The 27,850-nt window shown below is 38.4% G+C and overlaps 1 protein-coding gene across 10 annotated transcripts in view; it reads right to left on the reverse strand.

Annotated features, from left to right (window-relative positions):
* DOCK10 (dedicator of cytokinesis 10) overlaps positions 1–27,850 on the reverse strand; it is a 218,944-nt gene that overhangs the window by 14,939 nt on the left and 176,155 nt on the right. For 5 of the 10 annotated variants that reach the window (XM_080670696.1, XM_080670695.1, XM_080670692.1 and 2 more), the window contains exons 31-50: positions 25,726–25,770; positions 23,999–24,174; positions 23,755–23,871; positions 22,543–22,654; positions 21,751–21,872; positions 21,547–21,661; positions 21,393–21,459; positions 20,755–20,802; positions 20,171–20,272; positions 17,171–17,295; positions 15,794–15,906; positions 13,828–13,965; positions 12,968–13,150; positions 12,321–12,431; positions 11,092–11,307; positions 9,600–9,657; positions 9,191–9,289; positions 5,814–5,920; positions 3,723–3,845; positions 3,474–3,587 (exon numbers count right to left, since the gene is read on the reverse strand). In XM_080670696.1, coding sequence (XP_080526822.1) covers positions 3,474–3,587; positions 3,723–3,845; positions 5,814–5,920; positions 9,191–9,289; positions 9,600–9,657; positions 11,092–11,307; positions 12,321–12,431; positions 12,968–13,150; positions 13,828–13,965; positions 15,794–15,906; positions 17,171–17,295; positions 20,171–20,272; positions 20,755–20,802; positions 21,393–21,459; positions 21,547–21,661; positions 21,751–21,872; positions 22,543–22,654; positions 23,755–23,871; positions 23,999–24,174; positions 25,726–25,770 — 2,291 coding nt within the window. Of the gene's footprint in view, positions 1–3,473; positions 3,588–3,722; positions 3,855–5,813; positions 5,921–9,190; positions 9,290–9,599; positions 9,658–11,091; positions 11,308–12,320; positions 12,432–12,967; positions 13,151–13,827; positions 13,966–15,793; positions 15,907–17,170; positions 17,296–20,170; positions 20,273–20,754; positions 20,803–21,392; positions 21,460–21,546; positions 21,662–21,750; positions 21,873–22,542; positions 22,655–23,754; positions 23,872–23,998; positions 24,175–25,725; positions 25,771–27,850 lie in introns of all 10 variants that reach the window. The other 5 variants (XM_080670694.1, XM_080670691.1, XM_080670693.1 and 2 more) reach the window with 4 other exon arrangements.

Here is a 27,850-nt window from a genome sequence, read left to right on the forward strand (position 1 = left end):
ATTTACACGGACATAAAGTACCATCATAAAAAGGAATTATTGTTGACCATGGGGATTATGCTAATCAAGTAGTCAGGACTTTATCTTAGATCTTCGGAACCTTCATTCTGCACACGTTTGGGGCACTGTCCAAGCTTATTTGGTATTTCCTTATCATCAAGCGTGAAGTGAAGTGCACTGTCTGCTCCCGTCCAATGTATTAGTGCCCATCTCCATTTGGGTTCCTGGAGCAGGCATCTGAACATCATTTGAACCATGATGACCAAGGCTCTACAATTGCTGCTTATCAGGACGACCTCCATTAGTCTCCCTTGGTCAGGGGTGGCTGGGGTTTGAACTTATAGAGGACCCGCTTAGGCATGTACTCAGGTCTACAGATTCACAGACCATTTTGCCCTTTAATAAAATCTCAAATTGGAATTTTTAACAAAAGACAATTGAGAAGACTGGCAACATTAAAAAGAAAAAGCCAGGTGCACAATCAGTACACTTTATAGAGGAATCTGCAAAAAGAACAAAGTTAAGTCATTTGAAAATAGCTCTCCCCAATCCTTCCCCATTGCCCCCTCAGTCTATTTAGTATAGGGATTTTCAAGAATTCTTTTAGTAGGTGAGTTAAGGACCCATGGCCCCAAATTTATAAGTGAAGGTGGAAAATACTGATGTGGTATGGATGTGGGAAGGGACTTAAAGAATTACAAAAAAGTATGTACCAGACAAGCAGAGTTGAATGTGGACAACATGTGGAAATTGCAAGAATTTGTCTTTCTACTTTAATCAACAATAATTATGTTGAACCACATGAAGTTGCCATCTTTTCCCCAGGAAAGTATGGTTGAATATGGGCAATTTCATATGGTTCAAAAGAATGCAAAGGAAATTCTGTGTCACAGAGTTCTAGGTACTGGCATGTTATTTCTGTCTCTGCTTGTCCTCCAGATTTCTTACATTGCTTCTTTCTGCATCTCAGGAGACTTAACCTGACCTCCTGAGTAAAGATTTAGTCTATTGTTCATCTTCTGTGTTGGGAATTAATACCATTACCTTTGAGAATGCTCAGAGCCAGCACAATAGAGAACCCTGTTTCTCTACAATACTCACTTGGAAAAGGGCAGGCTCTTTTAGGAATCTGGGAAGGCGCCCCTCAATGGCCACCACTCCAAGTTTTAAAATTCTGAGCACACCCATGCTCTTCTTCATCAGCCGGAACACGGTGGCCTGAAGTGAGCAGGCAATACCCAATACTGAGTCTACTATCCTTATGTAGTGCCCATATTTATCTGTGTGAGTGTGTGTGCATGTATGTAGGTTTTCAGACTACATCTACTGTAGTGCAGAAGATATTATATATGAAAAATAAAGGATACATTTTTGTAATTCAGATAACTGGAGTAAACACAGTTTAGTTCGAGGAAGCAGGATGACTCCCAAATGAATGGAAGCAGGATTATCTCCCCTTTGTACCAAATGTTGATTGGCACAAAAAAGTTAAAGGTTCAGTAAAACCATACAGAAGGAAGTGTGAGAATTTTTAGAGCATGCAAATGGAGCGAGAAAGAGAGAACTTACCACAGCCTGGAACAGTCAATACCAAAAGAAGAAAAAAGTAAACATCTGCATTAAAATCTGGTTGGAAAGCAGCCTAGTTCTTTTCCACCTGTTCAGTGGCCAGCATCTGAGGCATTGGTTGGAGAAACTACCAGGCAGGCAATCTGGTTTTCATGATCAGAGTATCAATGGCAGTCACTGAAAAGAGCCTTTGAAGGACTGTAGACTCAAATGCAGGCTGGCTGACGGCATCCGTATGTCCCTGCTATGCTGCCATTCATTTCCTGGAGACTCTTTTCCCCCTATAGCCCTCAACTCCCACATCCCCTTTCTGATGCGGTTTTCTGCCATTTTTCTTGCTAATGTTTCAGCAAGGTCAAAAATGTTTATTTTTTGTTTCTTGTTCACTTTCAAGAAATCCCTTCCATTTCTCTCTCTTCCTCTCCTGCAGATCTGCACATTTCTCTGTCCCCAACATATTCTATCACTTCAGAGAGTTCAGATTCTTTTCCAGGGACCTCCCAAATATATAAATTTAGCTTCTTTCTGTAGACCATCTCCCCACATCTGTTCTTCATACTACCAGCTTTCCCTGATGATGCCATGCTGTGGGAAAACCTGAGCTGGATCAATTTCTTTTAATTTTTAACAAATTTTATTGATTTCAGAGAGGAAGAGAGAGGGGGAGAGTGAGAGAGAGAGAAACATCAAAGATGCAAGAGAATCATTGATTGGCTGCCTCCTACATGCCCCCTACTGGGGATTGAGCCCACAACCCAGGCATGTGCCCTTGACCAGAATCAAACCTGGGACCCTTCAGTTTGCAGGCTAATGCTCTATCCACTGAGCCAAACCATATAGGGTTGGATCAATTTCTTTATGGTAAATGGCTACTCAGTGACATTTTCCTTTCCAGGTAGAGAGCAGCTATCTTGACTAATTCAGAAATTAGTTTTCAAACTGTCTTCGGTGACTAGAGGAAAATATCTATTTTTTCTAGAGACTTCAATGGGAAATGATTTAGAATGACCATGCTGCATGTAACTCCTTAGGAGATTCTGAGGAGAGTAAGAGCTATGTGCAATAGTGCCTTACATGGTTGTGGGGAGAAAAAAAAACCCAGAAACAAGGTAGCTGAGAGTCATTCCACCTGTGAACAAACAAGAATGGAATGTTTATCCACAGAGTCATAGTCTAAAGTATATCTGCTGAAATATAAGAGTGTTATAAACCTCCCTGAAAAGAACAGGATGGTTCCTGGGTCTATCCCACTAAAGCACCAGTCAGAGATATTCAGAATTAACATGTAATACATTCACCTTACTTTCAGGCAAATGCTATGGCTAGCTAATATTTTCCTTCTTGTTCATTGCGTATGTAGTCAACTGAGAAAGGGAATTTTAAAATTACATTGACCTGTAATACAGGAAACAATAGTGTTCTGCATAAAAGTAGTGATAGTTTGAAAGTAGGGGAAAAGAAAATGCATGATTATAAAGTCTAAAGTTCATGGCTTTGATATGGTGGAGCCTCTAGAAATTATTTATTTTTTAGAAAGCTATGAATTTCTTAAAACATGTTTAATTTAATTTGACTTTGATATTGAGGCAAACCTATAATTAAATATTTTGGGGGTGAAATGGGAAGAAGACACTGAAAAATAAATGCTTTTCTTCTCCAAGAAGTTAGAAATCACTGTTTTAACTCAATCTGTATTAAGAGCCATGGAGTTCTCAACCCAGTACCTTCCTATGAACAAACATATAGACTCACACCCAGAGAAACACTCAAACATACCTAGACACATCCACACCCACACACCCTCAATCCTTTGGCACATGGAGTTAGACTTCTCATAAAGAATGAAAGACAGCGTTCAACTGCTCAACAGAATTCACAGGTCATGCTGCCTCTGATGAACTTACCTGCCCATAAAATGCCACACGGTAGTACCGACCAAACAGTCGCTTCTCTGAATTTACCACCTCTGCAACTTTCAGATAGGACCGGTGGATGTCATAGTAAAGATCCGATAATTTCTGAAACCATAAATCAAAGGGTCTCAAGCGATGGTACTCACATAAACAATAGGAAGTTTCTGCTTTTGAAAATAATAAGCAATGGACCCATTGAAAGTAGGATGTTGTCAGTAATGTCTGGTTTTGAAAACATACTTTGAAGTCTCTCTGCTTCTCAAAGACAGCAATGATGGGCTTGTTGACATCAGCGATGAGCTCGTATCTCTCAGACTTCCAGAGAAACTCCACACACATATATAGCTGCTCCACCAGGATATGCTGCAGTTCCTCAAACCAAAGAAAGATCTTTTATGATTGCCATTGTAGCTTATCACTGAAACTCAATTTCAAAACAGCTGCATTATCAATTTTTTCATGGTGTGATCTGTGTTCCCTATTTTTGTTATTAGCATTTACATTTAGCCAGCAAGGGATGGTGGTCATCTGGATTATGCACTTTTCCTCAGTCCCATCCCCTGATCAATTCCTTAATCTTGCCAATTTAAATCTAAGAAATGCCTTTAATTTGCCTAGTTCTTTCCATTCTCACTGTCCCCAACTTCCATTGAACCCCTGCTCACTCTGAGACCCCTGCAGAGTCTTCTAGATAATCTGTCTTCCCACTCCAATTTTTCCTCTGTGATGCTCTCCAGTCATTCTTCTTTCTAAAACATGAATATGATCCTGAGATCTCCCTGAACCTTGGTGGGACCCCACTCTATGAACTGCTGTCCCAACTCTCTAGCATGGCATTCAAAGAGCTCCAGAGTCCAGCACCAGCCTTCGTGGCAGAGCCCCTCTCTCAGCGCCCCGATGTTGACTTTGCATGTTGGCTATATCAGACCATACCACACCATTTTTAGGATTCATTCTCACCTTCCCACTTTTGCCTGTTTTGTTTGTTGCCACATCTATCAGAATGTGTTTTTTTTATTGACACCTTCGAGTCCTATTAAATGTCAAGACCCAGTGCCAAAGTCTGGAGAACTTTCATTTATGTCCCATCTATCTCCATCCCAACCACATTCACATAAAAAATGTTCCCTTTTAATTGTAGCCACATATAATGCCTGGAGTTATAGTTAACTAGAGACCCAGTGCGCGAAATCTTGCCAGACCCAGACCCTCCGCGTGTGAGCAGCTTGCTGCTGTGAGCCATTACACTGCTACCCTGAGCGGCAAGTGGGCTGGGTGGGGCGAGGGAGGGACCAAGAGGTGCTCCATGCACCTCCTGGTGACCGGTTGTTTGGTCCTTCTGGCGTTCCGGCATTATGGCCACTGGCCTTTTGTAATACAGATGGGTCTCAGACTGGATACTACCCACCCTGAAGGAAGTTTGTCTTTCTCAAGGTTCTAAACTCTTTGAGAGTAGGAATTATGCCTGATTTATCCGTCTCCCACCTTTAATTTAATGCTTCACATGTATTAGTGGTTTAATGAATGTTCAATTGAATCCAATTATATATTCTCTAAAGCAGGTGGGTAATATTATTGGAATGTTTCTAACAATGTCTTTTAAGAAAATATTTTTCAAAGTTATTTGGAACAGTTAATACAAATATGTAGTTGCATTCACTGTTTACTTGCAATGTACATTAAATTTATGTAAAACTACATGTAAAATTTCATTAGACCCATCCCCAAATTTGCTTTCTGTATTCTTACTTTCAATCTACAGTATGTAATAGGATTTTTAAAAATTAACGTGTGTAATATTTTACTTACTTGGAGGGGAGCTCTAGTTTCTTCACCAGAATCGTTGCTAAGTTATTCCCAGTTAGAAAGACTTTTTATTAGTGAAGAAAAAAACCCATGGTTTGCATAACAGAAGGTTTTTTTTTGCAGAAACTAGTGAGCCCCTCTCTTCAAATATATTTGCAAATAAACTTTCTAATGTATTTTTAAAAAGTTATGACCAGCTCACAAAAATTTCAGCATCCCTTACCACATTTACCAAAGGCCCAGAGATTTGGTATCTTATAGATGAGCTGATAATATATATTGGGTCCATCTTAGAGAAGTAAAGTTTAATTTAAATTTTCATTGAAAATGATGCTTTCTCAATGAAGTCTGATATTGATTAATCTTAGCTTAATTTTAGCCTGCATTTCATTTTCCCTTAGTCATATTATAGAGTAACTTTATTTGATTTCTGAATAAGACTTTCTCCCCACTATTTAGCTTGATACTACAAATCAATGCATCTTTTTTACTCATTTACTGTACATTGGATTACTTTGGTCTAACCTCATTGTATGGCGTGTCTTGCATTCCCGAATCTTCTTTCATTGCTCCTTCTTCTTTAATATTTGGGGTAATGCTCAGAAAAGCTGGCCAGCCCATAGAGAACATGCCTGGGGAGGACCAAGAGAAATGTAATATTATTTGAGTCACGTATTGCTTAGATTAGACAAGGCCTTGCTTCATGATGTTCCAAGTGGTAGTGTAAAGCTCACAGTCAACGAGATGGTTGGACCATGACTGTTGGTAAATACTCCCTGCCAGGCAATCAATGTCAGCCTTTTGTAATTCTGTATTATTTGCAGGTGATACCTTTTCTATAAGAAGCTGGCATGGGATTATGGACCGAAAACAAGATTTGTAGATTGATGCAGCTCCAATGTTCTGGTTTAGTTAACCTCTTTGAGCCCGTTTCTCCCATTTGTTATACTGGAGACATTGATATCTATCTCAAAGGATGGGTGAAAGGATTAGTATTTGAGAAAACACCTGGTATGGTCAGCACATTAGGATGGCAATGCTCAATACTCACTAACTTTTACTCTTTGGCATTATCTAGAAAGCCTTCTTAAAATTTTTGTTAGCATTTTGCCACCAAGATTATAAAAAGGTCATGTTCTGCAGATATATATGGAAAGAGTTTTTTTTTTTTAATTTAATTTTATTGTTTAAAGTATTACACATAGTAGTACATATATGTCCTTTTTTCCCCTATTGACCTTCAGTTGATAATGGGTCATGTTCCTAGAGGAGGGATCAGATCTGAATGGTGGGGAATAGAGTGGTTAGGAGCACAGCCTAGGGTGACAGACCAGTCTTGATCTCTGGCCACCACAAACTAACCATGAGCTCTGAGGCGGTTGATTTACTGCTCTTGATTTTCTCATTTGTAAACGGGAGGTAATAACAGCACCCAACTCATAGACTTGTCATTGGTAACTAATTCAGGTATTGTCAGTATGGAGCCTAGTGCTGTGCCTCACATGGAGCATGTGCTTTGTAAGTTACAGCTGATGCTCCTGTGGGTGTTTTCATTTTGATAATCAGTTCATTTAGCCGTAGCTGGTTTGGCTTAGTGGATAGAGCATTGGCCTGCAGACTGAAGGGTCCTGGGTTTGATTCCAGTCAAGGGCACATGCCCAGGTTGCGGGCTCAATCCCCAGTAGGAGGCATGCAGGAGGCAGCTGATGGATGATTCTCTCGTCACTGATGTTTCTATGTCTCTCTCCCTCTCCCTTCCTCTCTGAAATCAATAAAAATATATTTAAGTAAAACTTTAGACAATAAAAAAAATCAGTTCCTTGGCTATGAAACTAAATTAACCCAGGACCTGTTAAAATTATAATAATTACTGCAATCATATCCTTGAATTAAAATTCTATGCTCCGCCCTAACCAGTTTGGTTCAGTGGATAGAGTGTCGGCCTGTGGACTGAAAGGTCCCAGGTTCAATTCTGGTCAAGGGCATGTACCTTGGTTGCAGGCACATCCCCAGTAGGAGGTGTGCATGAGGCAGCTGATCGATGTTTCTCTCTCATCGATGTTTCTAACTCTCTATTCCTCTCCCTTCCTCTCTGTAAAAAATCAATAAAATATATTAAAAAAATTCTATGCTCCTACTTCTCTATAATATTCCTTCTGAAATTAAACATACATTAAAATACATAAAAATTGATGGTAGCAGGAAATGTCATGACATACTTCTCACAGGATGCTGATCATTATTACAGCTGTATTTCCTGGAGTCACCTATATTTACCTATATTCTTATTATTTACACATTGTATGAGAGGTAGTCTACTTCTTTGACTTAGAAACATTGTAACAAAAAGTATATTGAGGATTTCAAATATATATATATACTAGAGGCCCGATGCACGAAATTTGTGCAAGGGGCTTGGCCCCCGCTGCTGCAGCCGCTGCCTCTGCCTTGGTCCCCGCCTGCCGCGGCTTCATCCAGAAGGTCATCCGGAAGGATGTCTGGTCTAATTAGCATATTATGCTTTTATTATTATAGATGCTACTGCCTCATAAATGACCACCTTCCTTAATTTAAAGTTTACTAAACAAATACATTATTTTCTCAATGAGTATGACATATTCTAACATTATTTTAGGTCTAAAAGTGGGTATATAAAAGTTTTTGACTATTAAAGGTTCACACAACTTTTTGGGATCGAAGTTTCTACAGCTTCTCAAACTGACACCTCGTTTTATCAGGTTTCTCCAATTTAGTTTTTTAGCTAGAATTTGACATAGGCTTTATGGAATTGTAGAGTATCTGATTATGATTAAAAATTAGATGGGGAGGAAGGGCATGTTAAAAAAAACAATGATAACTTTGGTGACTTGCAGATAAAAATAAAGCTCAACCAGGAGTCGGCCACTGAGGAAGGCGATCCCTGACTTTTAGTGTGGGCATGAGCCATGGTGCCAGGTCTGGTCTCTTCTCCAAGGTCCCCAAATAAATGACCTCACTGTCCACAGTTCACTCTGGTCACTGGGTTCAAATGTCTTGTTTGCAAAATCCACTGAATCTTTTTTGAAAATATATACATATTTAAAAGAATGAAGAACAAATTAAGCTTCCAAAATATTGTAACTAAAGTCATTTACCTTTTGTTTGGGTACTTTGACCTTTATACCTAAAGATTTGTTCCTGTTTTTCATATACACTGAGTTTACCACAGCTTTTAGAAGATTAAGTTACAAAATATATTGTAGTTCATAAACTTTGGGTTTGAACAATTTTGCAAAAGAAAACTGATTAAGTGTGTTAACTGTGTTGCCAACTTGTTTACAGAGTAATTATTTAGTTATCACTATAAAATAATTTTTATAAGACATTAAAGATGAAATATTTTTAAAGGAAATATTGTTAACTATTACATATTGTAAGTTGTCAGAACCAGTTTATGCTTTTAAAAAAGAAATACAAGATGCCAATTATAAGTATAGTTCTGTATATGCACTATATTTATATGTTTTCACTTCTGCATCCCTTTATTGGACTAATTTTATTATATTTCAAGATGAAAATGGATTTCTCTTGCCATTTTAAACAATCCATCAGTTTCAGAATACAATCCCAAAGGCAGACTAGCAGGCAAATTGGTAGCAAAATATGGCCATAACTCATAATAATATAGGATAAGATGCAGCTGTATTTGCTGAAAACTTTTCAGTAATATAAACTGCATAAATTTAGGATGAATGGGATTTCTGAATGCTAGGAACTTTGGGATTTTGCAGAGTAAGTAATGTAGGTCTGACACGGTTTTTGCTTCCAGGAATACATTTAAGAATTTTGTTGAAGTAAAGCTTAAGAGAGGTTTAATGTCCTCTGCACTGTTCCGTGGGTAAAGGAGCTGTTAGACCACTCACTTCCTCCACCGGGACTGGTTAGTAATGGGTTGCTATCGCAGGGGTGGATATCCTCCATGAGCAGGGATGGTGTGCAAATCTTTTCCGTTTTCCAGTAACCTATGGTAGTGCAAGATGAGGTTAGGACAATGCTACATGTTTGTGTTAATTCAAGCTTACAAAACCAGAAATCGTTAATCTAACCAAGAAGCTGACCAGTTAGCCTTGCACATAAAATAAACATAATAATGGCATGAAAGAAACTTAAAACTTAAAACTACAATGTAATTAGAAACATCTGTGAATATTAATATTGCTTAATAAAACGTAACCAAGATTAATAAATCTAAAATGAATAAATTAATTTTAAGTTGGATTTCAACATGTTGCTTTCTGGACTTTTTCTCCCTCATAAGGTTGGTCATCTTACCCTTTCTTTTCAGGTATTCTGCAATGAGGGCGGCTATATGGATGTAGCACATAGCAGCCTGCAATAAAACAAACAGTGTCAGAGGAGGATGCAGCACACATTTTACTATTTGTCTAATTAGGACTAACGTCATGTCAGAATATGTGGAGGAATCTTTTAAGTAAGAGAATTAAAAGTAATCAATTACATTTCCAAAAAAATTCACAATCAAAAATAAAATACATACTTGGGATTGTCTTTCTTGATGTAATTCTCAAGAAGAGCTGGCCTGAAGAATTCTCCCAAAGATTTATCTTCCTTAATATCTAAGTTTCTCTTTGTCTCTTAGTATTTACAGGGGAGGGCAAAACTAGTTTGCAATTGTTCATAGGAAAAAGACATGCAGGTTATGATTATTACAATAGCTGAATAAACTCTGTATTTTGCATACTCAAAACTATAAACCTATTTTTGCCCACCTGTATGTATGTATGTATTTATATATTTCCACAGCTCTCTTTCCTTGTGAAAACTATTAGCATCTGGATCTAAACTGGAAAGGCAAATGCTGCTTTCTTACCTTTGCTGCCTCCAGGAATGGTCCTCACTCGAATATCTGTTGCATTTCAAGTGGTCGCCTCACTTGGTTAAATAGTGTAACCTAACGTGTCACGTGTGCTCCCCTCCACCAGATGACATGGGCAACATTCTACTATTCTCTAACATATCCTGTCAAGCCTTGAACATTGCTGGACACCTACCAGAACTTGACATGTTGAAGGGTCCAAATGACTTCAGCTTTTCCCTTTGAAGTTTTATGAACTTTTCCATTTTTACAGCAGTTCAAGGGAAATAGAGTTTTGCATTTTGTCCTCACCAAATAGCCACCAAGCAAGGTTTTGTTTCTATCCCAGAGTCCCTTGCAAGCATTGTTAGAGCTTTAGGATTGCCCCAAATGATCTCTTCCCAAAGGGTGCATATTTCTGAGAATAAGGCAGAACTTCTCCATTTGGTGTCCGGAAGCTATCATAAATCCACCCATCATTTAAATTGACATAGAAATGTTATCTATTGATTTATAACCTTCACACAGTGGACCCTCTTCACTTACCTGGATCTCAGGAGTGTTAATTTTTACATCACCAGTTCAGATTAGCTGCAAATGAGGACAGTTGACCCTAATCTGAATTTACTCACCATGGTGGTGAGCTTCCCTATCCAACTACAATTACAGGGAAGAAGTTTTAAAACACAGACCATTAATTTATATAACTCTTAATTTCCACACACCCTTACAGCCTCAGGTGTGTGGAAATTAATTACAGTTGTCCCTACAGACTCTGGCCTTTATTTGATTCCTACATGCAAATTTAATGCACATAACATATAGTTAAGCAATATTTAGATTAGTGGAAATATATGATAACTTTTTATATTCCTGCTGTAAGTGAAAATCCAATTGAGCTTTATCAAAGGACAATGCTGATGGAGAATGACAGCCTTGGCCAATCACCTCGGACAAGTCTCCGTTTCGAGCGTGTATCTTGGCCATGCTTTCCAACCAGGTCCTCCGTAGCTCAGGGGTGCTTGCATAGGAGTTTGCCAGGCTGTACTGGAGATCCACCAGCATCTCGGGGTCCTTCTCATGCTCCTTCATCTGAGCCGTGGCCATCAAAACAGTCCTTATACGTTTAGTCAGGTCTTTCACCTCTGCTGGGAAATTGCTGTTCTTTGGAAAAGAGAGAGCCTGAGTCATAACCTGCTTAGAATTCAGAAGTGAGGCTGTTAATTGTGGTTTGTCATCTCAGTTTGGTGCATCCTATATATTGCTCATAAATATGTACATTCTTTATACATGCATATTTATACATGCATATATACATGTTGTGATTGTGGTTATACATATTTGAAGGTAAGAATTGTTGTAGGCCCTGCTTTTTGGTTTTCTAGCCCACCTCCTTCTAGTAATAGCATCTTGATTGTCCTTTGAAATGTTCTCCTCTCTGGCTCATGTGCATGTGATTTGAGTGGGTCTGCTTCATTCCCAGGCACCAGGGCTGGCACATGATACTGGCCTGGCCAATCACATTATTTGATCCCCCAGGCGACATTGATTGGTTTAGGGAGGGGCATATGACACAAAGTTGGATGGAGGAAATTCAGTACTGGAACTTCAATTGGCACTATGGAATACTTTTCCCACTCAAGGAACACTACCAGAGAGTAAACTCATGGGAGAGCTCTTCCGTAAATGGAATAAACACAGAGGAAAGTTGAACTGAGAGGTAGGGAGACATGTTAAAGTAGAGGCAGTAGGAGGAGGACATCAGAAAACATTATTTTGATCCCTGCATTTAGCCATGCCTGAAGCCAGGCATTAGACCTGGATTTTTCAGTATACTGACTAAAGGAGAAGTCTTTGGAAAGCCACGCCGCTCCCCCCAAAAAGATAAGATAAATTTGGCTAAGAATGGAATTATAAGAGAACCATTGGATTTCTGGATATTTGTAGTAATTTTTCTTGTTACACACCATTCAACCACACATCTTGGAAATTCCACTTAACAGATTATATTCTGAAAGTGTAAGAGCTGATTATCAGTTTAAAGAAGCAAACAATGTAAGTAATGTCTCAATAAACAAAATAACAAATTCGTATTTTTTAAATGAGTTAGATATCTCACAAAACAATTAGTTTAGTTTATTCCTAATTATTTAAAAATCCCACAAAGCATTTCTTACTTTCATTTGTTTGTCTCCATTAGCAAAATTATTTGTAATTGCAAGGGAATGTTGAAACCGAGAGCCTCCAATCCCAGCATCAGCTATTAACTGACTTACGGCCTTAATGAGCTGAAAGAGAGAAGAAAAATGAAACCTCAAAAGCAAGTAACTTAGAAATAGGAGTTGTAAAGAAATCCATTAGTTTAGTTGAATGTACCATTAATTTCTCCCTCTAGATCCAATGAATGATATCTCTCTGATTTAAATCTTTAAAGGCCATGCGATCCTGGGCTTTCCTTATAAACTTAAATACTTAAGGAAGGTTGCAAGAATCTTAGGATGCCTTGAAGAAAGAAATGTATGCATTTAGAATCTGGTGAGATTTGGCATCCTAGAAATAGCCCCAGGTTCCTGACTTGTGTGTTCTGTATGACTCTATTCCTTGGCAGAAGAAAGAACAAGTCCAGGTGGAGTGATGGGTTTTGCTGGCTTCTGCCCAGCTGCCCTCTGCCCATGAATCAGAACTGAATGTGATGGGTACCTTTAAGGGCAGAGTCTGGAGGAGGAGTTGGTCACTGGTTGCTATGAGGACAGTAGGCTTCTATCAATGCTGAGACAGAGTTGTGGCATTAACAATAGCACTAATGAAAACTGGCAGCACTTACTTGTAAGTGGGATCGGACAATTGACTTCTGCTTGTTAAATTCAAAATTCTTCCTCATGAAAAAGTATAAAAGTGCTGATGCTTCTGTCTGAGTTGACCGTGACCTGTGGTTACAGCACTTCAGGACTTCATAGCAGAAGGATCCACACAGGTCGGCAGGCCCTTGAAAGAACGCTGAAGGAAACTGTGGGAATGAAAACACGGGTGAGGTCAGCCCTGTTCCTTCATTGTGCTCTGTTCACTCTCATATTTTAAAATCCCTGAGAATGAAATCCTTCTTTCTTTTCTTTTAAATGAGTCTTTTTCTTTTATTTGCAAGTGGGAGAGGATATACATTTACTTGTTAAAGTCTATCTTAGTATTTCTCTCTCTTTTTTTTCTAAAAACAATCATTCTCTATCTTTTAAGTATCCCTTGTATAAATAACTAATGATAACCCGAAAGCATTGAGCCAGAGCTTTGACATGTTTTCTATTTACCCAACACTGTAAACTGCAGGGGCCCTAAGAGGTCACAGCTGTAGCTACTTCAATGTGGAACCTTTAACTTGGCATGAATGGGCTTCACAGTTCATGGTGTGCATTTTACCTAACTCTGCCACAAACACTTACTCAAAGAACTGGTGGCCAGATGTTAATTTTATTCCCTTCTGATATCCAAGCCAAAAGGCTGTCAAGGCTGTGAGCTTATTTTGAGATCACCAATCAAAGATTTGATAAAACCAAATAAATAGTCTAATAAAACCAAATAAACCAAAATAAAAGAAAACATGCCTTCTCTCCATACCAAAAGATGTAAGGATTCACATGCATTTATGATCATCCTTCACTGAGCTTTCGCTGGAAGCTGGAGCACCCTTACCTTGCATACAAACAGTCTGAGGGACGCAAACACATGCTTTAGCGCTGTGGCTGACTGGTTGACTTGGAAAAAGAGCATGTAGGTATCGAAGACTCTTTTCATTAATGAATTTTGACATTCAGATTGTTGGAGTTGTCTCTGGAAATTTAACACAGAAGTTATTTAGGATGAGGAAAAGGACACCTGTGTTCTTTCAAAAGATATTTGTTGTGAACCTATAGAATGGTAGGCACAATTCTGGGACATAAAATGCTGAAGAAGAGGAGAAGGTCTACATTCCCAGTATAACTGACAGAGCAGTGACTGGAAAAAAAGTACTAAATAAGGAAATAGAGTATAATGATATATTATGATAGAAAGAAATTGCTTTGGGAGTAGGATTGCACTTTAGATAGGGTGGTTAGGTATGACCTCTTTAATGGATGAACTGACATGTGAGCTAATGGAGTGTGCTAGGGGCAGATCTGGGAGGGCTGTCCAAGGAGGGAGGCTTGAGTACCAAGAACCTGACTTAGAAAGGAGACTGTGAGCTCAAAGTTGAGAAAAAAGAGCAGAATGAGTGGGGTGGGATAGCAAAGAGAGGTAGGAAATAATATCACAGACAGGTAAGTCATCATAGGCCCTGTAAAGCCTGTGAGATGTATGTTATTTGAGTAATATTTCCACTGAGCAATAAAATATTAAAATATGGTTATTGCTTTTTCTACCACCATGCTGAGCTTTCACCTGCAGGACTTTCTTGATGTATTCATTCTGTTTAGTGTAGACTTTATTCAGCACATCCAGCTTTTTATAGTTTAAACCTTAACATTTGTGAATTCATTAGGTGCAGCTAATGTTTTTAATAGCTTATTGATTTTTAATTAACAAAATTTCTATAGTTACCATTTTATGAAATTTTTTATAAATGGAATCATAAGTGTATATACTCTTTCTGTTTGGTTTCCTTCACTGAGCATAACTAAGCTGTATTCTATTATATGGATATAACATCATTTATTTCCTAAGCCATTTATTTGTTGATGTACATTTAAGTTGTTTCCAGTGTTTAGTTATTAAAAATAAAGCTTCCATGAATATTTGTGTACAAAGCTTTGTGTGGGCAAATGCTTTAAAAAATTCTCACCCAAGGAAGGGAGAGAGAGAGAGAGAGAGAGAGAGAGAGAGAGAGAGAGAGAGAAAGAGAGAGAGAGAGAGAGAGAGAGAGAGAGAGAGAGAGAGAGAGAGAAACATCAATCAGCTGCCTCCTGGGGATTGACCCTGAACCCAGGTATGTTCCCTGACCAGGAACTGAATCCATGACCCTTCAGTGCATGGAATGACTCTCCAACTGAGCCTCTTTGGTGGCTAGGGCTGAAGAAATGTTTTGATGTCTTCTGGATAAATTCCTAGTATTGGAATGGTGGGTTAATAAATGCTTAACATTTTATACCGACATACTGTTTTCCAAAGTGTTTGTACCATTTTTGCATCTCCCCTATTAGTGAATGAGAGTTCTTTGCCAAAAGTTGGTATGGTCAGTCTTTTTAAGTGTAACCATTCTAATAGTATGTAGTGATATCATTTCACCAAAGAAATCCAGGGGGCAAATAAGCACGTGAAAAATATTCAACATTATTAGGCTATTGGATCTAGCTGTCATATGTCTCTCCCTTTGAGAATGAAAAGTAGTGTCACATTCTTACTCAGTCATTTTGCCTGATAGTGAAGCAGGAAAAATTAGAAAGAGTATCATCAACTATTTGACAATAGTGAAATATATACATGTGTATATCAATCAAGCAACCGTCAGTCAACTTTTGATAAAATCTGAACTTTATCTTTAACATGTTTTCTAGTCACATGTATTTTGATTTATGTAGGGTTAAATAATTTCATAAGATATTTTAATACATGTTCTTGACTTCACATGACTTTTATACCTTCCATTCTAACATGTTGCGGAAGATGTTACGATCACACTCACCTGGTGAATATGAGTGAAGAGAGACAGCAGGTCTAGAATAGTCAGGCAAACCTCTGTAGCTATATTAGCCTCTGTGTCCACATGATGCACGATGTCTATTTCATTTGAGTTGCCTAAAAATACAAAGTGGAACATTCACAAAAACATCCAAGACAACTCTTTTACCCTATAAAGGACTTTCTTCTATTATTACATATTCAGTGTTTACTGGTTTTGATCAATAATTTATTAAAGTAAAATGCTTTGGTTTATTCAACTTCCTATTGGCTAAATCAAAAACATTAGACTGAGTCTTTAGTGAATTCTACAGACTAAATGTTTGTGCCCACCCCCCAAATTCATATTCATATGTGAGTTTCAATGTGATGACGTTAGGAGGTGAGGTCTTTGAGAGGTAATTAGGTCATGAGCCTGAAGCCCCATGAATGGGATTAGTGTCCTTATGAGACGAGACACCAGAAAGATCATCCCTCTCTCTCTCTCCATCATGTGAGGACACAGCAAGAAGGCAGCCATCTGCACATAAAAAGCAGGTTCTCACCAGACCTAAAATCTGTTGGTTCCTTGATCTTGGATCTCCCAGCCTTCAGAACTATGAGAAATAAATGTCGTTTAAGTCACCCAGTCTATGGTATCTTGTAGCAGCTTGAACAAAGACTGTGTGCCCTTTTCTTATGTCAGCTGTAGAGTTTCCAAAGACCAGAGTGGTCTAGTTCTGTTACTTTCTACCATTTTTCAGTAATTCCATCACTGACAAATTCATATTTCTTCCATAATCAGTCTGGGTCAAGTTTTAGGCTCCCAGGCTAATAGACCAAATGTACAGTCTCAGTGGGCAGTCTGCATGAATGGTCTTCTGAGAAAGGCAGTAAGTGCATTTATAGGATAAGGTATATATTTTCAAACAGCTAACTTTGGTCACATGTCCACAATTGCTAACATTTATATGACACAAAATACTTGTTTATTTTTCCTCATTCACAAGCTGAAATGTGGGTATCACTGTATTCAAGATGTCATGCTTACTGACATAAACATTTTCTTCTTCCCACAGAGCAGACAATAACAATATGACCGAGAGAGACCTGCATAAAATTTATAATACCATTTTTTTCCAGAGGAGCTACACTAAGCATATGATACTGAGTGTTTTGCTTTCCCACTTTGTTTCTCATAAGAACACTACAAATTTTTAAGCTCTCCATGGTGAGTGCCTCCTCTAAGAACACTCGGGACCATAGCAAGCCTGAAAAACAGTGGTCTCAGTGGCATAACAGTATTCTTTCTATTTTTGAATCATTATCATGCATTCATGTCCTACATACATCTAGAGAAAAGCTGATAACTATCTGCTCCTATTATTTCTGATTTACTTACTGCTCATGGTATTGTCTAACATCTGTAAGAGTTTGGGGTTAGAAAGTGGATTTTTGCCTCGAATTATAGGTAAAGTTTGTGATCTGGACTGCTTATGTCCTTCATGACCAGAATTGGTATTCATCCTGAAAATTAAATAAGAAAAATGGTTAAAGCAATGGACATGTGATATCCAAATGTTCATTCAAATATTCTATATTGAGTCAAATATGCCAGGAACCAATTCCAACATGTTATAATTACAAGAGTTTCATCAAAAGGTTGGTAAAGCTTGGGCGACTCAACAAGGGCTGAGCCACATATGTAGTTTACCTGTTGGAATGGCTAAACGGCACTTCCCCCAAACCTGAATAGGATTGTCTGCTGCCAGACAGCTCAGGGCATTTTATTGCCTCCTGTTGGCCAAACACCTGAACAGCTGTAGGCTATTCCCCAAACTGACAATGCTTCTGTACCCTACCCTTTGAAACCTTAACCTTTGAAGTGTATTATCTCCACTTTGCCTTAGGACAAATTGTGTTAATAAATAGCATGGGGTCCTTAGACAAGGAGTAGTCTTCAGTTCCTTTAGCTGAAGCTCCTCTGACCCCCAATGCCTTTCAAAATTATCTTTTGTCTTTGGACTCCTTATTGAATCTACGCATCAGCCCCTTTCTCCAGATTGCAGAACCCTTCTTAATGCTGGGAGAAGAACCCCAGCAAAATATATAACATTTTAAAAATTGAGACCTATTATGAAAACTATTGATTAGGCGTGACATGATAAAAGGGACTTGAATACTTTTGAAGAAATTTTATTTAAGCCAAGAAAAGGTTCAGAAAGATAGGAGAAGAATAACAGATACTGAATTTAAATTTGCACAAGCATACTCATTAGTATTTAATGAATACTGGGATTCTATAGATGTGAAGTTGACTATTGGTCAGTCAGGAAGATAGTATAACTCAATTGTGTGAAATTATAATTAGAAGGCAATATTTAAAAAGTAAAATCTGTTCTAGAACAACCCTTGCTTTCCTAGTTGTTTATATCTGAAAATTCTTCATGTTTTGTCATTCCATTTGTGTCATGTGCACAGGGGCCTGATACATGATCCTTGTGGGGCAGAGAGAACCGAGGGGACCTCTGGGAAGCTCCTTCCTCAGGGCAATGACCATGACCTACAAGGGTTCTCATTCAATGCCTCCTTGGTACTTCCAACAGGGGAAATGAATGAGCCAGTGTTACTGTGGTAGTAGGAATACTTCCCATTCTCTACTGTCCTTTAGACTATCATTTGGCCAAGATAATAGAACATGACTTTGAGAATAGTAGAAAATCGGAGATAGTCTGAAGAGTCAAGCATGAAAAAGAGGCCATGGTTTTCTCTTTACTCTGGGTGAATAAGGGCCCAGGAGATCTGACTTTGGCTCTTAGCAACCAGGGGAGTCTGGGTCATTTCTGAAGCTACAAGGCATAATGGGATCTGAGATATATGGCTTGGACCTTTGGGACTGAATTACTTCCAGATTTTGAGTCTGCTTCAGTCTTGAACTCCTGGAGGACAAGCCCTGGTTTCTAGAAGGGGAGGGGCAGAAACAGTCAGAACCTGTCCAGATGGTTTGGGGCAGGAGCCTGAAGTCTGACCTGCCAGACATCTACAAAATTTCAGTCACTGCAGGTAGGTTATCATTGTTATTAAACATGAAAAATAATCGTTGATAGTCCTCTATTCTATTACCCTTCTCAAAACACAACCCTTATGTTTTTTCATTTACTTTCTCAAAAAGAGTAACTTCAAGGAGTCCTCAGAGACAGAGTGGCAAAATTTATTCCATGATTTATTGACTGTATACCACTTTCATATTTCTTTCTAAAACTTCTTCTAAAATATAGACATTTTAAAATATTACATATTATTAAGATCCCTTTGGGAAGAATAAATCAAACTGGAGAAAATTTTAGCAAAGACTTCGTATTTAGTAGACCCAGAGGAGCTGTAAGGTAGGATTTCAGAGCAAATGTTTTCCATAGAATAGCTTAACGAAGGATGACTCCAGATCCTACATGATAATTAAATCAGTCTGATGACGAGGAAATCTAAGGTGAGCTTATGAGGCCATCCACGCTTCCTCAGTGCCTTTGACCCTTTAATGAACAATTTCAGCTCTAAGAACACTTCTAAAACACAACAATTACTGAAAATAATGGGGAAATATGACCTACATTTTACTCTGTCACTAGAGATTAGCAGCCATTAAAAGAGGCATTTGTTGGAATTATGCTTTTTCAGTTTCCAATAAATTAAGATAGTCATTAATATTCTATGCAGGGCATTGTGCTCTAGATGCAGGTAAATAAGTCATAATCTTTGCATCTTAATTCTTTATAAGCTAGTAGGGCAGATAGGGAAGTACCTAAATGTGACTTCCTTTGAGAAATGTGTTTTGTGCTACTCTACCTCTAAAGCTTCATGTTATGAAGATAGGGCTACTGTCAATCTTCAAATGTGAGGTCAACCTTATAATCTTTATTGCATTTTAAGTTTCTTCACAGAAACATAGAATTACTTTAAATCTGCATTTGTTTTGAAATGTATACATATATATACACACATATACATATATATATGTACATATGTGTGTGCACATGCATGTACAGCCACCCCCCACAAATACATGCATAAATACACATACATATATACACACATTGTTTGTTTTTTTTTTTTAAATGTTATCCATTGTTTTTTGTTTTTTGGTTTTTTTTTAAATATATTTTATTGATATTTTACAGAGAGGAAGGGAGAGAGATAGAGAGCTAGAAACATCGATGAGAGAGAAACATCGATCAGCTGCCTCCTGCACACCTCCCACTGGGGATGTGCCCGCAACCAAGGTACGTGCCCTTGACCGGAATCGAACCTGGGACCTTTCAGTCCTCAGGCTGACGCTCTATCCACTGAGCCAAACCGGTTTCGGCTACACACATTGTTTTTAAATATAAAGCAAATGTGACATTACCACTGTGATAGGAGGCCTGATGTTTGGCAGGAAGGATTCGATCCTTTGAGAGTTCCATTGTTCTGGGTGGACTGCACAAATTTAAATGCAGCAGCAATTTTCCTGTAGGAAATGTTGAAGTTTTAATCATAGCTCAGCATTTGCAAATTCACATGCTATGAAAAATGAAATCACACATTCTTCTGGAAACGGGGAAGTGGGGATTTAGTGAAGGTGCTGGGAACTTTGCTGTCACTCATGAAGAAAGAATGGCAGCACAAAGCTACTGCAGATTAATTTTTCTTTTCATTTTACTTAAAATATTTTCTTAAATTGGCACCTTCCAAGTTTTATCTCTAAAAAGGTAGATAAATTTGTTCAAAGATACATGAAATGTGACTTCCTTTGAGAAATGTGTTTTGTGCTTCTCGACCTCTAAAGCTTTATGGAGACAGGGCTACTGTCAAACTTTGAATGTGAGGCACTTTATAATCTTTATTGCACTTTAAGATTTCTAAGATATATTTGTAAATCTAACCTGATGCATTAATATATGTCATAACTCTAAAAGAACAGACTGACTTATTGCAGCTTAAAATGATTACCTTATTATAATGCGTTTTCCTAGGTATCTGAAATTTTGAAGACAGACACTAGAAAGGAAAAAAGTGACATTCTAGTTATTTTCCCTCTTATTTATACAAACTGTTCATCCTAATACATTAAAAATATTAAATTATATTTAAATACTAGAGGCCCAGTGCACAAATTCATGCACTGGTGGGGTCCCTTGGCCTAGCCTGCGTCCTAATGCAATCCAGGACCCTCAGGAGATGATGGAGAGCTGGTTTTGGCCCGATCCCTGCAAGCCAGGCTGAGGGACCTCACTGGTGCATGAATCTGTGCACCAGGCCTGCAGTATGCATACAAGATCTTCAGTTAATCTCTTCCTATCCTCCCCCCTCCCCCCTTCCCTCTGAGATTCATCCGTCTGTTCCATGTTTCCATGCCTGTGGTTTCAGCTCCTGTGTTGAGCATCTTCCCCTGGTGGTCAGTGTGTGTGTGTGTGTGTGTGTGTGTGTGTGTGTGTGTGTGTATACATATATGCTTTTATATATATAGATTGTATGCATTATTATTGATAGATAATTCACCATAGAAGCACTTAAAATTCAGCATGGTATAATGAACTATTTAGAAGGTTCCAGAAAATGAGAGTTAACTAATCAACACTATAACTTACTCCAAGATGCTGAAGAAGTCGGACACCTCTGGACTGGGTGCTCGTTGCCAGTAGGCAATCAGAGTCTCTGAAAGGAAACACCACATAGTATGAGACTCTTTGAAATTCAAAGTGTTATTTTTTTAAAGTTTTAATTTTAAAGAGTTCTCTTTACCCTCTGAAATATTCTTCATAATGTGAAGAAAACACATAAGAAGACTCCTGGTTTCGGCTTGATCTAACTTGTCAAATCGAAGTGTTGAGCCTATCAAAGACAAAGGTCTTGGGATCTAGGAATCAAAGAACCAATAAGGATTGAGTAAGAGTAAGAGATTTCTGAGTCCTAATGTGCTGAGCAAGTCTGGAAGGGAAGTCCCACCTTTTCACAGTTGTCAGTCTTCTCACTGCTCTTCTCAGTGGTACTTGGATTGGAGTCAAGACTTGCTAAGGATGCTCTGGAATCAGCATGGTTTACTGTAGAAATAGCTATTGATGAAAATGCTGTAAACACAAGCCACAGCACACAGATGATAATGAGATGTATGGGCACAGACATACAAACAGCTCTAACGATGAACCAAAAAGATGTTGATCATTGAGCAGTATTCTGAAAGATTGAGATGCCACATTTTAAGTGTCATTACAATGGCCATGCCAACATTAAGGATTTAGAAAAATTTAGACCATTATAATTGGAAACAAAGTAAAGCTTTTTCTTTTGATTTCTTAAACGGCTTTTAAGATAAAGCTTCTCTTTTAAAAATGATTTAGTAAAAGTTCACAAGGATACTTTGGGGGAAGAAATTTTCAATTTTTGACAGTATAAAAGAAATCAAGATGACATTTCCAAAACAGTTCTTAAAATACTCTTTGAAGTTGAAGGGCTATTATATCTTAAAAGGCTATGTGCAATGAAAACTTAAATATTGTTTCCAGAATGAAGCAATTTGATAACATCTGAGCCAAGTAAAAATGAAAGCTAAGTAGAAGAGGAAGTTGCTGGATGGCATTCCAAGAAATATGTAAAAAGATACTTTAGCTATATAAACAGAGTACACTGTGCCATATAGATAATGGGTAATGGATTGTGGAGTGGGTGAAAAGCACAATGATGTACAAGGTAAACATGGATGAGGGTTAAACACAAGTGTCCTCGGAAGGTGTCAAGTACCTGCTATGGAGTTTAAAACATCTTTAGAAAACGATGTGTCCACAGAGTTTGCATGTTTCATTGCTGACTGGCTGTGAAATCCTCCATTGGTGCTGAGGTCATCTCTAGACCCCTGTATTCAAAGCACAGAAGAAATTAATGGATATCACCATATTTCAACATTGTAAAGCCACATATACTTTAAAAATATATATAAAATACATATAAAATTCACTATACTTAAAATTACATGGTATTTGATTTGATCTTTTATATCCCAGCAAAGGTCTTCTGCCAAAGAAGGCAGTGAAAATGAATATAGTCAAAACCATACTCTGGGTCACATTTGATTTCATATGTGATTTAAAAATTTTTACAATATAAACTACCTTTTAGATATAGATTAAATGGATGAAATAATTATATTCATGGATTATATGTTCTATATCATTATTATCATGGGTTATCTTATATATTTTACTATTACTAAAAACCAGATTTTAAATAATTAGTATGTTCCAGTTTCTATGATAAGTGTTTTCTATTACACAATTTAACCCTCATAAGAATCCTGTGATAGAGGTACTTTATCCCATTTTATAAATAAGAAATTAGAGGCTTAGAGGTGGGATGATTTATCTAATATCATATATATAGTAACGGATACTACCAGGATTTGAATAAGGTCCGCCCCCCTTCCCAAATTCCTAAGGCACAGCACCTAACTTCTAGATGGTAGTATCTTGTATAGTAAACTGGGTCAGCAGTAGGTTCATTCATCTGGGATTTGAACACAGGTAACAGATCCCAAGAGGGTTGTTTTACAGTCATTGTGATGACTCAGTGGAGAAAGGATGACAAATAAGCCACTCCTAGGCTGTGACTATAATGAAGGTACTTGGCTATACGACAACCAGGTGGTCGTAGAACTGATACCAAAAGGTGGTGGAAAAGGTGAATTGAGGATGAGGCCATGGATGTAACAGAGGAACCTGGTGAAAACTGGAGAGAACTGGAAAACGATGCAGAGAACAGAGGAAAATGAAAAAAAGTGCTGGAGAGATGGGCTAGATAGAAGGCTTCAGTGACCAGTCTGGAACCAGTGACACTGACATGAATGTCTCAAAAACACCTAGCAGGAACTGCTAATTCTTAGTCACTCACAGATAGGTGGAAGTGGTATAAGAAAGGCTAACTATTCAAATAGACATTGGAAATAGTATGCAAACTTACCTGGTTTGATGTATTGACAGTAAAAGGATACAGGTCCTTCAGGTAAATCCTTGGCATATTGTCCAGAAGCATGCCATAGAGGGGCATGTATAAACTTGCTATCTGGGCCTGCTTTCTCTAGTTGAGAAGGGAGCCAAAAGAAATGATTCACGTAAAAATCAATGGACCCCTCAGTTTGATTATGCATTTAATGCAGTGTGCCATTAAATTGTGTTTAGGGAAGGGAGAAAGGAAGACTACTTACTGGTTCTCTGTATCGATCATCAAATGAATGCTTAGCCATTAGATTTTTTAGGACAGCTAAAGCTAAGTGCCTGACATCTTGGTCTTCCTGCAGAGCAAAGCCAACTTCTCGGAGCAGAATCCCGATTAGGAAGTGCTTGCGGCAAAATTCATTAGTGACCGAATATTCAGGCATATCTTTGTGAGGCAAGAAAAGAGATCATATTATTGAAAATCAAATGGTCACTTTATAATCAAGACAGGTTTATCAAAAAACTATCAACTCCTCCCTGGATTCAGGGATATAGTCTTGCCACAGAGATGAGAAATATGAGAGAGGAACATTCAGGAAGATAGGGTGATATTATGTGTATACTAATACAAATAATGCATGATGTCCAATATCAAGCTCCATGAAAATGGCATCCCTACAGTATTATAGCTGAGACGAGAAAAACTTAAATAGTCTGTCTGAAGGAATCAGAAATGGTCAACTGAAAGTAATATGTTGAAATGGGCCACTGAGGATGCTTAAATTTGGAAGTGCAGGTGTGTGAGCAAATGGGGGCAATGAGGAAAGAAGAGGACACTGGGAGGAGAAGTGGTAGGATTTCAATGGCACAGAATTGTGAAAGTAGGTATGTGGGGAACACAGATATGGGGAACATTAAATACAGTGCCCAAAAGAGGAGTGATGAGAATTAAGATGTGAGCCACGTTGGGACTAGTTGATGGGAAACTTAAGTATAAATTCGCTAGCTGGCATTTAGGTTTCTCTGCTATTTGCACTTCTGTAGCAATTCCAATTGCAGTAGATGATAAGTCACTCAGGGCTTTGAGATCAGTAACCCAATCAGACTTGTGCTTTATTGATTTACTAATATGGGTGCAGGATGTAAATTAATTAGATTGCAGGGAGGGATATAATACAAGAGGTTGTAGCAGTAGTGGAGAGAGGGGGGATTAGAGGGCCTGGGGTAGTAGGATCAAAGTAGCAGAAGTAATATCAGCAGAACAAGTTTTCTGAAGGATGTGAAAGAGCAAGGAGAGAGGAAAACCAAGGGAGACTGCAAAATGTTGAGCCTGAATTACCAAGAAAGCAGTGTTACAATTTCCAGTAATAATGTATTTATTCAGAATTGTCCAATAGAGTTCTTAAATGTAACTATTAATAATAGGACTAACACCCACTTACAGAGCTCACACTGTGAGTAAACACTAAGCTACACACTTGATAAGAAGTATCTTAGTTAGTTTTCAGGACAACCAGCAAGGTAGTTATGATTAGTATCGTGCACCATTGGAATATGCATTATATTCAATTTATAGGATTCTACTAATTTCAATCTTGAAAAAATAGCCCAAACCAGGTTATGGTTTATTGAAAGAAATATATCAAATAAATATATCAAATATATCAAATATAGTTACATTGAACAAGTATGCTATTACATATAGCTGGAATTTTATTTATGATACACTCTAAGGAAATTGCAGGAACTTCGGAAAATTAAAAAAAAATGAAGCTTTAGAGAACAAAATATGCAAGAATTCAAGATGGGGAATCATTTAATTATTTGTGACTGGAGAAAAGTTCAGACAATATTTTGTTTATTTTGACTATATGCTATATTGAAAATATGGCTATTTATTAGCATCTGGAAACTGAAATCTATATTCATCAATGTTATTGGACTATGATGTGGTTATTGATGCTTAGGTAATATCATATAAAATTACACTATTTACCTGATGCATGCACCTCTTGAGTTGATTCTGAAGGTGTCAAAGGATCTGGATTTAATACAAATAAAAAAAAAGTTCAGATATATCCATACCCAGATACATACGATGTTCATTAATGATGTGTAATATATACTGAAAAATTAAAATATATTGTCCTAAAATAGAAATCACTTCAATAAAGATTTGTTTTTCAAAAGAAATGCTTTAGGTTGTTTATTTCATTAAATAGAATGCCATAACAGAATTATTTTAATTCTTAGCCTTCTATTTGAGCATCACACACAGTACTTTTTGTAAAAATAATGTACTTTACTCTTTTTTTCCTCCAAAACATTAGTGCAAACTATAACAGATTTAAGGAGGGGTTTATCATCTCAGTTAGCATTTTTCATGAATATAAAAATTGCACCCTGTGAATAATTTACTCACTGCTTAGAAGTAAAGTATTTTAGGGGTAAAAGGGGTCAAAATATACAGGGTGGGGACAAAAGTAGGTTTATAGTTGTTCATATGGAGAATAATACAATAATCCTATCTAATAAAAGAGTAATATGCAAATTGACCATCACTCCAACACACAAGATGGCCGCCCCATGTGGTCAAAGATGGCTGCCCCCATGTGGACACAAGATGGCCACCACAAGATGGCCAGCAGGGGAGGGCAGTTGGGAGGGACCAGGCCTGCAAGGGAGGGCAGTTAAGGGCAATCGGGCCGGCAGGGGAGCAGTTAGGTGTCAATCAGGCTGGCAGAGGAGCAGTTAGGGGGTGATCAGGCTGGCAGGCAGAAGTGGTTAGGGGCAATCAGGCAGGCAGGCAGGCGAGCAGTTGGGAGCCAGCACTGAGATTGGGCCTAAACGGGCCACTGGGATTGGGCCTAAATGGGCAGTCAGACATCCCTCGAAGGGTCCCAGATTGGAGAGGGTGCAGACTGGGCTGAGGGACACCCCCGCCATGCACGAATTTCATGCACTGGGCCTCTAGTTAATAAATAATAATACAAGATTACACTGCATTTTACATACTCACAACTCTAAACCTACTTTTGCCCCCACCCAGTATGATGATGGAAGGAGGCTTGACTTTGGGTGCTGAACCCACAACGCAATGTACAGATGATGTATTAGGGAATTGTACACTTAAAACCTATACAATTTTATTAACTAACTAGAGGCCTGGTGCATGAAAATTTGTGCACTGGGCGGGGGGGGGGGGGGGAAGGGTCCCTCAGCCCGGCCTAACCCCTCTCATAGTCCAGGAGCCCTCAGGGGATGTCCTACTGACTGCTTAGGCCCGGTCCCTGTGAGGAGTGGGCCTAAGCTGCAGTCTAGACTCCCTCTGCAGGAGGCAACCGGCCGATCATGGGAAGGCAATGCCCCCATCATGCCTCTGTTGCTGCCACTGCTGGCTGCTGTGGCTGCCTGAGCCTTGGCCTTAGCAGGCACTGTGGCTTGCCTGAGCCTCGGGCTGGCCCTGGCAGTCGCAGCTGCCATCCACGGCTTGCCTGAGCCTCGGGCAGCTGCTGTGGCTTTGTCCGGAAGGACATCTAGAAGGACGTCTGGAAGATGCCCATCCTAATTAGCATATTACCCTTTTATTAGTATAGATGTCACCCCAATAAATTAAAAAATTAAAGTTCCTAAATAATTTTAGTATTTTCTTCACATCTTGATGTTTGATGAGCTTCTGCTATCTAGGTTGGTGATAATAATTCTCTACCATGGTCACCCTAATATATGATTATGGTAGAGAATGGACAATATATGTATATACCAAATGTAATAAATGAAAGTATTTTCTGTAGACCATTTATGCTGTAGCAAGCATAGTAAACAAATTGTGGAGCCCAGTTCTTTCCTGCACACCTATCTCTGTGTCTTTCTGACCCAGAGATATCAGGAGTTCATAGTGCTGTCCACCTACCTGCCTGCCTTCCTTCCTTCCAAGGTACCAGTTTCTTGGTCTCAGACTCATTTTGAGGACTTGCATTCAACATAATTACACACCTTAACTGATAACTAGAAATGAATTTATGCTCACAAAGTATAACTTTTCCTCCATGTAATTTTATCTCTCCAAATCAAAGGAAAGATGTCTTTTGTAGTCAGTATGGTGAAAGACAGTATGGCTC

The sequence above is a fragment of the Plecotus auritus genome (genome assembly GCF_963455305.1).
Source record: "Plecotus auritus genome assembly, chromosome: 5".
Classification (NCBI taxonomy): Eukaryota; Metazoa; Chordata; class Mammalia; order Chiroptera; family Vespertilionidae; genus Plecotus; species Plecotus auritus.